This window comes from Schistocerca serialis, chromosome 9 (genome assembly GCF_023864345.2).
Source record: "Schistocerca serialis cubense isolate TAMUIC-IGC-003099 chromosome 9, iqSchSeri2.2, whole genome shotgun sequence".
In the NCBI taxonomy this organism is placed as follows: Eukaryota; Metazoa; Arthropoda; class Insecta; order Orthoptera; family Acrididae; genus Schistocerca; species Schistocerca serialis.
The window spans coordinates 482,803,106-482,817,778 of NC_064646.1; the positions used below are offsets into that span (position 1 = coordinate 482,803,106).

The 14,673-nt window shown below is 38.0% G+C and overlaps 1 protein-coding gene across 1 annotated transcript in view; it reads right to left on the reverse strand.

The window, feature by feature from the left end:
* LOC126418777 (uncharacterized) overlaps positions 1–14,270 on the reverse strand; it is a 77,130-nt gene extending 62,860 nt beyond the window's left edge. The window contains exon 1 of the mRNA XM_050085703.1: positions 13,837–14,270. Within this exon, the coding sequence (XP_049941660.1) occupies positions 13,837–14,145 (309 nt within the window). The 5' untranslated portion in view covers positions 14,146–14,270. The remainder of the gene's footprint in view (positions 1–13,836) is intronic.
* Positions 14,271–14,673: the final 403 nt, after the last annotated feature.

A 14,673-nucleotide genomic window follows, 5' to 3' on the forward strand; every position in this document is an offset into this window, starting at 1 on the left:
CACCTCAAAGGATGGCACATTGAACACCTATGAAAAGCTTTAAAAAACTGAGTTTCCTGTTCATCAAAAAACAAAATTCATTGTGTATGTTTATTAGTTTCAGAAATATAGATGTGCCAAATTGGATGATTCTTTTTGATGCACCCTGTCCTGCAGCTGCCCAACAAATTTGCAAATTGAGTTACAGACCATGTTAGAGGATTCACGCTGACCACTGATACTTTAAAAGAATGGATGGGTTGTACCCATGTGCATTGGTCAAGTAAAGTGTGGCAAAATACACAATTAGATTCTCAATAGGAACTAGAGGTTCAGCTCCAGATTTGGGTTTGTGTATTCCTAGACCTTGTAGGTTTTTCACCAGGATGGCAGATCTGTGAAAGTGCTCAGGAAATGGGTAGGCATATCTGAGCTTTGCATTCCTCACAGACTGACCAACTCAGTTGCATAGTTCCTGTAGCTGCCGTTTGTATGTCCTGTGTGCTACATCTCTACAGTAAGTCGTGACTATAACATCATGAACAGATAAGACAGGCAAAAAGATCTGATCAGTGCAAATTACTGTATTTGCAGATTTGGTTGTGAACGTATTGATGAATGTTATGAGTGCCTGCTGCGTGATGAATTAGCTCAAGCTGACTCTCTTGATTTCTCCAGTTACAATTACATGTTCATACAAATATTCAAGAGTTGAGAGTGCAGATTCAAAGTTGTCCAACTTTAGGTAGACTGTATATTACACAGAGGAGAGACTTTCTATTGAGTAGTTTAATCTCAATGAACATGAATTTGGCTGTTTATTCTCTATTTTAGGTGTGAGAACCATCTTGGGGAACAAATTTGCTTGTACATAAGCATATTTACATGCAAATTTTTCCCACACCATCCCCTCATCTGTCACATCTGTCATGTCTCAGAAAAATGTAATTGTCAAGGCTTACCAAACTAGAAGGGCTACTCAGCTTCAGCAATGTCTCTGATGAGAGTACAACATGAAAATCAAGGTCATGAAATATGTACCCGAACTCAGTCAAGTTGGCTGGTACAGAATGCACATTAGCGTGTGTGATGTGTAGAGTAGAGCTATTACGGGTCATTTCTGTTATTAGATAGCTGGTAGGAGGGAAAGCTGACATGGAGTCAGCTGGAGACTACTTTTTTGAATGTGAGGGAAGGAGCATGGAGTTGTAAAAGACAGACAGAAAGAGAATGAGGCCAGAGGAAGTAGGAGGTTCAATGTCAAGTACACTTGTCTGGCACAAAGCATTAAAGGTGAAGTTGTGCGAGTTTACAGACTGATAAAACACAGTAGCAAGATGAGTAGTCTATGATACAATGGTAATAAAAGAGTGATTATACTGATGATGAGCAACAGAGTATACTAAAATGATAACGTAAAAGGAAACAGTATGAGCAGCAGAGAAAACAGCATATCTAAGGTTATGTCACTAATAAATAAAAATTTAATTTGGCAGTATATTAATTGTATGAATCAAAATCCTGTGAGACTATTGCAGTAATAGTGAAATAATGATTATATTGGTACTGTAGGTATGAAAATTGAACAAAAACTGCAAACATAAACCTAAAGAAACAAATGATGTTAACAGAAAGTTTTCAAGGAAAATACTACAAAATAAAATGTTTATTTATGAAGATCACTTTGGCCTTACACAACTTAGGTTTCTAAGTTCTGTGTAGTTGCTCACAGTGATTTTCCATATGTGTCTTTACAATTATCATGCCATTTCTGGTTCACACATTCTGCAATCGAAAATGATAAATTGTACTCTTCAATGCTTTCACTATTTCAAATGTGAGGTCCTCATGCCTGATCACTCCTGATTTTGCTAATTTCTTCTTTGGCCCAAAGACTTTGGAATGTTCCAGAGAGGACATGAATTTTATTATGATGAGGTGGGGTTTCTTTGAATCTGGTACTGTGCATCCTACACTTTGTGATGGGCCTACAAGACAACTGCTAAAATAAAACTGAATGCTATCCCAGGGCCTGAAAAACCTGCACTTCCTTTCTGACCTTTCATAAACCACATTCTTTTCATCCCAAGTAAGGAACTGATAATTCCTAAAGCAAGGATAGATTCTTGTACTTTGGTTTGTGTTTTTTCAGTACTAACAATTTTGCCTCTTTAAGGCAAGTTCTAGCATCCAATAGTCTCAAAAGTAATTGAGGACATTCAATATAAGTGCTACTCTAAAATTGAGAGTTTAGTACAGGAGAGGACATTGTAGCGAGCCACATCGGACAAGTCAGAAGACTCATGGAAAAGAAGTGTTACTGTAAGTGTTTCTAAAATTTTATTAATAGTGTTTGTAATTTCTTAAAGAGAATGAAATTTTTTCCACTACACTTTATTGATGATGAGGAGCTCTCTCATGGGGATATGTACTCTTGTTTCCATTGTGTACTGAACACTGAATCTTGATTCATTTTAACACATTTAGTCTTTATTTATCATGGTCTTTAGACTGCTACACACAAAAGGGGGTCCAGGGGAGGGGAGTGAGTCAAATTATATATTAACTGACAGAAATAGAAGTAAGAAATTAATTTTGTAGGCTGCATCAAAAATTAATTATCATTAAACTGCCAAATTTTATTTGTGCTTGCACAAGCTTTAAAATAACATAATAATAATAGTGGGAAATTAAACCCACTCAGCTTCCAAAACAATCTCCACATTAATGTTGTAGTAAAATATCCTAAGTTCTATATTTGGTTTGTTATGAAGTCTTTTCCACTGTACTCCAGATTGCCTCCATTATCCAGCTGTGGAGTGTCATTTGTTATAGAGATAAATTTATTATGTTTGATTCCTGGTGTTCTCTCGAGGATTTTATGGATTGAAAACATTGAAGTGAAACTATGTAAGACTCATTGGGTAAAATGAGAAATGTCTAGGGTAAGCCTCAGTTGATTTAAGAGTATCAGGAATCTGTTGAGATCAGATCAGCAAAGTGGCTAAAATAGCTGCAACAACTTTCGGAAGACACAACAGCTTGTTGTTAGGTTATGTGTAACACAATCAGCTTATAAGAATGAAGAAATTGGAACATCACAAAAGTCTGTTTATAGAAGTCAAAGAATCAAAGTCATCAAACTCCTTTTTCCAGACCTCAAGATTTGCCACAGGTGTCACTGTATCAGTCACTAACTGAATGCTCAAAAGTGGTAGGCAGAGATGAATAGTACAATATCCTGTGATTATTTTTTTAATAGTGAGAATTTTTTTCATCAAAAAATTTAGCAGATTACTCATCAATCTGCTCTACATAGTGGAAACACCTTCACAGGACCATTGATTTCTTGCCAAGTGTCTTAACACACAACAGCAACTTTATAATGAAAATAATATTACTGAATATAATCCTATGAAAAAAATACTAATTTTTGCTGCAGCTTGTCCAGAAATGGACAGCACGTGATGTTAGGTCAGTATTCAGTCACATACTTCTCAACAGGGTATGAACAATTGCTCTAGATTCAATGTTGTACGTACCTATTCGCAACCCACTGCCACGTAAAATATGACAATGATATTTTTCAAAGTGATGATCAGGTGCAATTAACCCTGGACATTGTTTCTATTAAAACAAAGTTTTTACTCTGTGCCAGTATCACACATGCCTCAAACACTTCTTAAGAAAATAAAATATAAATAAAATGAAAAAAAATTATAATCACAAAAAAGAACTGCTTTCAGAACTAGAAGTCTACCATCTAGCAAAGTAAATGAAAGGGTGTGATGAAAAAATTTGATTTTATTTCAGCAGATTCTTGGTCTATGTATATGATAAGGAAATAAACAGTGAAATGGTGGCAAAGGCGATATTTGAAAAATATGAGCAGGAGTGTGTGGCAGATCATGCAGATGTCCAGTAAGGAACGAGTAATGACAGACAGAATATATGGGAATGGGAAGCCAAGAATAACTATTAAAGAAGCAAACAGCCTGTGTTGGATACCATAACTAAGGTTACTTTAGATATTTAACTGTATGGTGTACTTCAGATTACTTATCAACAAGAAATTAGGTATGTGGGTAAAAAAAACTAAACAGCATAATGAACAGATCATCATAGTCAGTACAGACCCAAACAATGACTTCCTAGAATAGTACAGGCATACAGGGTGTGGGTAAATTCTGGTTACTAACTTCTATGACTTTTAGAGGCAAGTGGGTACATAATATTTTGATTAGGAACCTATGTCCAGAAAAGTACTGTTTCTGTTTTATTACGGTTTCAGTTCAGATGTGTAACACATCCACATCTGCTGAGGGAACGAGAGAAGTCTCAGAGCTGCTAGTCCTGGTATGCAATAGGGTAGACAGCATGACGTGTACAACATCAGATGGTCACCTGATGTCACTAATGCATGCCTTGCTGCGAGTTAAGTTTATGAGACTCCCATAGAGACAGAGGAAGACCTGCTGGCAAGAGTTCTGGCTGCTACATTAGAAATCCAAGAGACACCAGGTGGGATGGAGAGTGTGTCCCAGAACATGCTTCATAGGTACAGTGTGTGTAAAAGTGTTGTTGGTTGCCACATCGAGCCACTGTTGTACTGCATCAGCAATCTTCTGAATGTACAGTACGCTGAGTTCTTTTTTGTTTTGAAACAATCTAGACTCACGATTTTTGCATATTAATACAAACAAATGTGCTTATGTGATAAACAGATGTTTCATTATGTTCCCTTTTGAATCAATACCCAAGAATTGTACGAGTCACGGCTAATTCAATTCCTCAGCCAGAAGTGGACAAGTTAAGCATCTGAATTGAAACTGTTATTGAAAAGAAATGGTAAGTTTCCAGACATGGGTTCCTATTCAAAATAATAGGCACTTACTCCATTCTAGAAGTTTGTAACAGTAATTTCTGAACTCCCTGTAAATGCTTACAACCTCAGCAGATGAGAAGATTGATAAATTGTATGTATACACGAAAGAAATTATTCAGTACATGAAGGAATGCAAAAATTTAATTATGTGGGGTACTGGAATTTGACAGTAGGAAAAGAAAGAGAAACAAGTATGAGATTAGAGGAACATTGACTGTGAGAAAGGAATGAAAGAGGAATCTGCCTGTTAGAATTTTGCATAGAGTACAATTTAATCATGGCTATTATTTGGTTTAAAAATCGTTAAAGGAGTTCAACGTATTGTAGAGACACAAGGTACCAGAATCCAAAAGAAAATTAAAAACATTCCATTATCAGCTCTTACTACAAATTACCTGAATCACTACATTCAGGGATTGAAAGGTTATGTTAGCAACACAGCAAGTAGCAATGCTTGTTATAATGCTAGGTGATAAGTAATAATGTGCTAAACATAGAACTTAGTATTTGCAACTGTAAATACTATTTTCTTTGAAACATACGATCTTCATCAAGTAAATATGAATCTACTTGATGTGTCGACAGAAGTGCCGACACAGTGTGGTTTGAGGAGACCGAAATGCACGCTATAAGCTCACGCAGGATGGCGTGAGGTCTGAAACAGGATACGTAATGAATGCTATAAAGAAAAGTACGTAGCTGCTGGAATACTTAACTTTAATCCATCATTTGTATACAGCGTTCTTGATGATACAAGTGAGACTCTCTCTAGAAATGGTTAATGGCGCCTTGCTAGGTCGTAGCCATGGACTTAGCTGAAGGCTATTCTAACTATCTCTCGGCAAATGAGAGAGAGGCTTCGTCAGTGTAGTCGTACAACTGGGGCGAGTGCTAGTAAGTCTCTCGAGACCTGCCGTGTGGATGGACCGCGGCCGATTTAAAGCCACCACCTAGCAAGTGTGGTGTCTGGCGGTGACACCACACTACTAATTACAGATCGACAGCATATATATGGTAAAAGCGAAGCAGTAGCAGCTTTTTTCGAAGTAGCATCTTTCCTACTAATTTACTCGATAACATTTATATGGCTTAATCATTTTTAGTATTAAGAGTATAGTCATTGTCTTGTTGTCAATGCAGTACAGATAATTCAGTATCTATGATGCCTTTGTCTCATATTAACATATGCCTTGACTCATTTCACATCTTTGAAGGTTCTCTGTGATAAAACTAATGAAAGGATGGATGGTTTATACAACCTATGAAAGATTCAAAAACATTTTTAGGAAGAGATATAGATCCTGGCCACAATTTATTGGTGACGAAATGTAGATTAAAGTGGAAAAATTGCAGAATAGTAGGAAACAAAGAAGATGGGACCTGGATAATCTGAAACAACACAGGTTGACAATAATTTCAAAGGGAGCACTAGGTAACAACTAACTGACATAGACAAAAGAAATAAAGTGGAAGATAAAAAGGAAACACTAGAAGATGAAACAGTGATGGCAGTGCAGTCGACCAAAAAACAATACCCTGCAGAAATCCTAAGACTCCAGTGTGGTAAAGAACTGTTGTAGAACAGAAGAATTCTGAAGATTTCTTTGCTAGACTGGATACTTAATGAGGATGTAATGAATATAATTAGAGAAAAAAAGCTTTGTGGCACAATTTGATTGAAAGAAGGGGTCAGTTGATATGACATAAGAAGCATAAAGGAATAGTTAATTCGGTGATGAAAGGAAGTTGAGGAAGGGGAGGGGGGGGGGGGGGGGGTTTGAATGATTATGCAGACATGAAAATCTTTTAGAGGGCAGACTAGCATAGAGAGTTGCATCAAACCCAACTTCAGACAAAGTGGTAGAGCAAGCAAGGGAGGCAATACTTTGAGAAAATTTACAATGGGGAGTTTCCACATGCTCCACTTCGAGTGTCAACACTTTTACAGGAAGATACCAGATATGGATGTGCTGAGCAATGCATAAAATGAAAAGGCAATGACACCAGATGATCTACTTGCAGATCTGTGGAAATCAAAAGACACAGATTCATCTGGATGGCTGATTTCTTCAACAAAACTATTGAAGAGGGAAGGATTCAAGCTGACTGGACATGTAGTAAAACAGTTTCAATTTCAGAGAAGGGCAGCCCATCTGAATGTAGCAGCTGTCACCCGATATGTCTTCTATCACACACAGTGAATGTCATTGAATGTATCACTGATAAAAGAATCCAAAAAATTATCGGTCTCACCAATAGTCAGTGTGGATTTGTGAAGGACTGTGCGATAACAGAGCTATCCATGGTGCTCACTTGCTAATTGAAAAACATCATGTGAACTCAGAGGCACCTACACCTTCTCTTCCTTGACCCCAAAAAGGCCTTTGAGTGCTACAGGAGTGGATTTGCAAGAGTGTGGATTATCTAAAGAACCAGTAAGGTAAGCCATACAGCTCTACTATGACCCTGATAGCCAGATACAATCAGCTGCTGGACTATTGAACAGTTTTTTTTCTGTTTCTGTAGTTGAGAACATCTGAGATCTGCTCTCTCACCTCTCCTCTTCATAATGGTCATGGAGATAGTCACAAGAGATCTGCAGAAAACAGCACCCTTGAGGTTATTGCCTGCTACTGATGTGACATTGGCCTCTGAGGGTTAGACTAACCTGCAATGTCAATTCCAAGCCTTGGATCAATAACTGTTGCTGATGTAAATCTCGATGCAGAAAGCTCTAACCACTTGAGCAGCATATGGTTCAAATGGCATTCTGTGGCTGGTGTACTCTGTGACCGGAAGACTCCAAGCAGGCTCAGTTCAAAAGTATTCTAATCAGTAATATGCTCAGTTGCATGCTGCATTCTTAGAGCAAAATCACAACTGTGGCAAAGACAGGTTTTAGTTTGAGAGTAAATGGTAAATGGCTAGTAGGACAACCTGGACAATGATGGCTTGGCACTCCGCATGAAGATCTAAGGTCTGTGATTAATGAAGCAATAAATACTTAAATGACCACAAGCTAGTGAATAGTGATCCACATGGCTTTTGAACTGATAGAAGTACAAACACAGCAATAATGGATTACACAGACGAAATAACTAGAAACCTAATTAACAACTGTAGTGATGTGGCAGTTACCTTAAATCTTTATAAAGCTTCGAGTGTCATGAGTCATGAAATTCTTTAGCATAATTCAGTAGCAATGGGATAAAAAGAATAGAAAACAAGTAGTTTCAATCATATTTGTAAAATAGATTGCAGGTTGTGGAAATCACTTCAGCTCATTCTAATCATAAAATCAGATTAGTGTCTTATGCAAAGAAAGACTAAATATGTTTACAGCAGTATAATGTTTTAAGCCCCCTTCTGAATGACATACATATCTCAGCAAATGCAGCTATGATCACATCTGCAGATGACTCTAGTGTAATAGTGAGTGATAAGGAATTGCTGCCTACAACAATTGATCAAGTCCTCAAGTCCTTGCATTCATAGTTCAATGCTAACAGGCTGATCCTTAATGTGATGAAAACAAATTACATTCAGTTTGGAAACATGAATGGAAACCATGATCTCCAGCTGGTACTGGGTGGAAATGAGTTGGGAAGGGTACAATGTACAACATTTTTAGGAATCTGTTTGATCAAGACATTCTGGAAAGACCATGTAACAGGACTCTCCCAGAAACTCAGTGCTGCACGTTTTACTCTGAGAATCATTTCCAAGTCATGTTCTTCAGAAGGTCTTCGAATGTCTTACTTCCAGTCCCTTGTGGCTTATGGTACAGTTTTTTGGCATAAAACTGCAATCTGATTAAGTGAAATTTTTACTTTACAGATAAGGGCTCTACAAGAGCTGCTGCAAGCTCCTACTTCAAAAGTTGTGTGGGCTTATGGCACCTTCTCTATACATATACAAACATATGCTGAAAACTAGTGCTAATTTTTGAGGTCCACAAAGTAGTAGTGATTACCATAGCTGTAACACTGACAACTATGGTCCATTCTCCATACTGAGTGAGGAAAAACAACTCTTGTTCAAAGATATGTGAGCCACTTAAGTGGTGTTCTTTATAATTTGTTGTGTACATATGTAAAGAGGCTGAGAAGAAAATGACCATTATAGCAAGGTTAAAATCATTTCTACATTGTAAACAAATGTTAACTTACTGAAACACTAGGCCCTCATTTATTGTTGAGCATTTTTTAATCTGTTAATATGTGTACCCCCTATGCCATGTGTTTTTGCACAAGAATGTTCCAGCTACTGGTTTCTTGTTTTTCTGTTTCAGATGCAATCAAATGTGTCTTCACAGAAAAGCGATCTGTTGCAAGGTTAGCTGTGATGGATATAATGTTGACAGGCATTTGTGTATTCATGGTGTTTTTTTTTTTTTTTTTTTTTTTTTTGGGCAGTGTTATATAATGTATTTTTCAGACGTATACCAAAACAACTTTTTGTATCTACATATTTTACTGAATATATTTCTTTTGCCTGTTTAAATCCCCTTGTAGTTTTCTTGGCAAATCATGTACCAGGCAAGATGGCTAAGATGGTGTTAATGCAGAGTGTCACATCCACATGGAGTTGGTGGGGGGGGGGGGGGGGGGAGAGGGGGTCTGTACTCCATCTGATCACCCTGACCTGGGCTTTCCACTATTTTCCCAAGTTGCCATAAGGTCATGGCCGACTTCCTTAACTATCACCTTGCCTAATGCTATATCCTGTTTTGACAATTTTCCTTATCAATGTCAATAATTGTTTATAATATTGTAGACAATCATATCATCTTTAATGTTATGATAGCATGTATTATAATTCATTATGGAGACATGCCACATGTCTCACCTGATTTTGGCATAGGACTGGCATATGCCATCTGTTATCAAGTTAATTCCAACTTCATAACTGAAGACATAACTCTTCCCGTTCTAGAAGCATATTTTTGGCTCAGAAACAGGCGGTTTAGGCAATAAGTGGCGTGAGTTCACAAACCTCCTGTCGACCTCTGTTCATGAGTCTGGGTATTTTGACATTGGGCTCTCGATATGTGTATTCCTTATTGTCGTTTCTTGTTACCAATATTAGTTTATTCAAAGAATGAGCAGCTTTCACTCGGTTAATACTTGGCAGAAATCAAACCTCCATTTGGATCGGACTTCCTTAACTCTTGTGCAAAAAGGTGTGCAGTATACTGCTGCATCCATTTTCAATAAGCTGCCACTCGAATTCAAAAATCTTAGCAGTAATCCACGCACTTTCAAATCGAAACTGAAGAGTTTCCTCATGGGTCACTCCTTCTGTTCTGTCGGGGAGTTCCTTGAAAAATTAAGCCAATTCTTATTGTATTGCTGATAGCATTTACTTAAACTTATGGACTGACTTTTTTTCAGGTTCATGAACATTTATTTTTATCTGTTATTACTTTTATGTTGTAAGTTCATGTACTGACATGTTCCATGACCTTGGAGATTTGCTCCTCAATTTGGTCCTACAGAAGTTGACATGTAAATGAATAAATAAATAAATAAAACATACATTAAGCACAGTAATATATTTGCACTCTTGTGCATACATTAAAAGTCCATATGACACAGAATTCTACTTTCCCTTAAGGCTTTCTGATGAACAGTTAAACCTGTTCATGTGCAACTCTGCAACACATCTTACATTTTGTGAAATTTCCTAATTGGCTTCAGATAAAAGGTGCTGCAAAATTAGCAGTTTACATTTTCTTACACTATTTACACAAGTCAGTCTTTTTTCCCCAGATGAGTTCAGGATAAGTTTCTCTCATAACAGCTGTACCGTATATCTGTTGTAGAGTGATCATTCAAGAAAGGGGTGGGTCACCATACTCTCAATCCATAGTTACAGATTGGGAGGTTAACAGTTTCTCACATTTAGAGAGAACACTGATTAGTGTCACTACAACAAAGTTTCTAAACTGGAGGCAGCCTCTACATTAAAAAGTGTAAATTAAGCATTTCATTTTTTTCAGAGTTGGCCTGAGATGGAGACAGTAACACTGTCTTACATACATTTTTCTTAAGCATACACCTACAACAAATTGCGTTTCTAGAATGAGAATCAGATGTAAAAAAGATGAACACAGTTTGAACTACAGGGTTCACGAACTTAAGACAATCAGCAGTGCAGCTGTTTTGCATATTTGACTTATGATTTCTTCACAGACACTGTTACACAGTGCTTTATTTGCTATGGTTTGCAGCAGTACCCCGTACCATCACCTCTGATGAAAAAAAATCAGAACTCTACATTCTGAGATGTGGTATGATAAAAATGTTACTGTGGTTGATCCAACATATTTTAGTATTCACACTGTTGAAATGCTCACAAAAACATTAAAATAACATTCTAAAAAGCCTAAATTTCAAAAATACCCTTTCGGAAAGTCACAGCACCAGAAACAGAATCGCTCCCTCCCAGCCCCCTCCCTCTTTTTCCAAATTGAACACTGTTACTGCATATGATCCTTTTATTCATTTTTTCTGTACCAAAATATGACAAATCCCATATCATTGTATGATAAAATAGATGCTCAATAAATAACAAAGGCGTGCAGGGTAGACAGCAAAATTGATACTGGATGCATGTCATTCCCATTGCACCACTCTCAAAATGCTTCAAGCATGACACTAAATGCTTCAAACCTAACTAGTGCGACAGTCATCACCTTCATAAACATGATTTGAGCATGACAGTGACCACCTTTGAAATCTTGGCGACGCTGATATGTAGTGTAATTTGAGTTCTAGGTTAGTTTTTAACATGCCAATCTGGCTGGGAGTTGAAGCCAACGAATATGTACACAAATGAGTGATTCTGGTAGTACGCTGATTTGGACTGTAGCTCAAGGTTTACAATTGAGCCATATTTAACATTTTTCATTGCAAATACCTAAAACTGTAAGTCAGAAAAAGTGTGTTAGTTATACATAATAGACAAAATCTTCTTCACGTATTTTGGTGTGTATTATGCAGCTGTACGTTTGAAGATACCATCTCTATGGTAGATACCCATATTATGTGGTGTACATGTTTCTGTTGCGATAAAATAAATATGACAGGAAATTGTACTTCTCTGTGAGATATTGCTGCTTTACTATGCACTATGGGTGGTGCTTTACATTTACATGAAGTGCGCGCGCGTGCCATTGCTACAATAATTTCGTTGTCTTGGTTTCCAGACCAGACTGTTAAAACGAAACCCAGGGACTTTTCTATTAACTGAGTTTATTACTAACGCAAAATATACGGTATATAGGTTATAATGCTGACTATTGTCACCGCAGAGTATAGAGTTTCTGGAAGCAAAGTGTTTGTATTCGTTGCCGTTTATTACTCAGCTCTTCATCTCTGAAAGTTCTTTATTAGATAATCTAAATAGGCCTAAATGGGTGTTGTAAACAACAATATTGAGTTTACTTTCTTACGAGTACTGTACTCATACCTTAAAAGCATTCTCCTTATAGGGATGGAAAGTTTATTCAAATGAGAAACTCGAGCCGCTAACCCTTTGGAATTTTCCTCCTCGCACTATGTACAGAAAAGGACCTCTTTTTCAGTCATCGCTATAAGGAATGCAACAGTCCTCATACTAGTGTGTTTTATTGACGTGTGTTCATTTTGTCAATTAAGTAATCCCAATGAAGAACTATACTACTGATAGTTAAGTACCGGTACCGTATGCCCTTGCGCCAGTCTAAGTAACGACTTACACACCTAGCATGAGCAATGTGTCTGGGTCAGACATGGGCCGTTTTTACATAGTGTAGGTCTGCAGCCTTCACAACTAGAATCTACATGCGAAAAGTAAACAAACAACCTCAACACGTCATCTGCATACTAAGTTGTCTCCTTGAGGGGACGTACAGTTTCCAGAGTACAAAATTTCGCGCTAAATGGCACTTACGAGCAATGATAAAACAGTTTTGGCGCTGTTGTGCCAACAGTAAAGCAAATTCGCAATTTATCAGTTTAATTGTTATTAATCCTCGCTGTTTCCCAGATTATAGCTAGAATGTATATCTGTTAATAACGGGATGTAGGCTATCTCCATGTCATTTTCAAGCTATACGTTTGAAACATTTTGCTGAAGTATCTATTATTTCACTTCTTGTCAGCGATCCCAGTCAGTGTCAACTGCAGGTCAAGCGCGCTAACTATCATAAACAAACAATTGTATTATACTCGCCAGAACTGGAGCAAAAAGTTCGCGTGAGGAGAGAGCAGTTTCATGTTTACAGAAAACTTAATGCACTGGCGAGAAAATAACGTCAGTATTATTGAATGCTTAGAAGAGAACTAACACGAGGCAGTAATAAATACCGATATCCAGGCGTCTTTAAATACGAGGACTATAATATGAAACAGGTCTACACGTTTACGGAACTGTAGTACAAATAATTACATGGATAACATCAATGTATGTTTCAGAAAAGTGGGCCTTATGTCTTCCTATTCCCCCTGGTATTAATGCGAACAAAATTTTTAATCAACCAACCTGTTACAGGAGACCGACTGTCAAAACATAACTAATAGCTCCACCGGAGCTATTTTTTCCGGGGGGGGGGGGGGGGGGGGGGAGGGGGGGGATTGTAGCGAGGGCAGGGGGTGGCACCATCACTCAGATCCAGTTTGACATTCTTTCCCACAATAATGGATGTATATATGCGGCATTTGACGACAAAGTTACAATATTATTCACAGATTTCTGAACAAAAATAGTTTTTTAGTTCATATGAAAGACGTGCGGGTATCTATTATCAGTGATACGTTACGTGACGGAAAAGGCTAAATATGATACAGCTACAGAAAAAAGACATTAACATATGGTCAGTGCATTAACGTATACGCAAGAAACTCTTCAGCATTTTTAAAGTTGTAATAGTTGTCCCGCCTCTTTTTAAAACGCTATTCGTTTGTCAACAAAAAACAATGGAAACTTACCTTAATTAGTAGGAGTCGGCCGAGAGCGGAGGCGTGGTTGTTTACGACTTCTATCTGTAGGAATCCGTACAGAACTGCGGCTACAATCACTATGCTGCTTACTACTTTAGCAACTTTTTTGAGAAAATGCTTTCTGAGCGATGCGACCAGCGGTGCACAAATAATATCCATTTCCGCTGGTGTAAACCCGGCCTGTTTGCAGTACTGATAAAAGGACATCAGTTCTGCGTCGAGCAATTTCAGCTTCTCCTCGTACTCCATTTCTTTCGTCTTTTTCTGCTGCTTCGGTGCCGATTTCTGGGCAGACATGTTCTAAGCGCGGCTTGTATCACCTCCTTGTCAAGCCTTTCACTTCTGTCCTCCAAGCGAGTATAAAAACGCGCTGTTACGTATTGATCTCCAGCGTACGGTGAAAGTGCAGCTGCAGCGTGGTCGCAGTCTTCGCCGCATGCAGTGCGCGTGCGCGGGAGGGCGCCTCTATCTGTGCGCCGACCATCGCCGGGCGTTCAGAGTACCCTGGTCGACAAAAAGTATGTTGGCAGTCCTGGCTTACCTTGTTCGTTTTTCGTAATGTCGTGCAAGCGTTGGTACTAGTGAAAGCCACGACAGTGACGACAAACGAAAGACAGAAGGGAAAGACCCTCACAAATTTTAACATATTTATACCACGGAGGATGATTAATAATAAATACAATGTGGTCTTTCCAATTAAAACGCCTTTAACCAACGTACTATCAAACATGGGACACTAACACCGTGGTGCGGTCAATCTGACCTCTTGATTATAGGTGGGTGTAATGTTAACAATTTGAATCCCTTTGAAATTCTCTGTTCTGC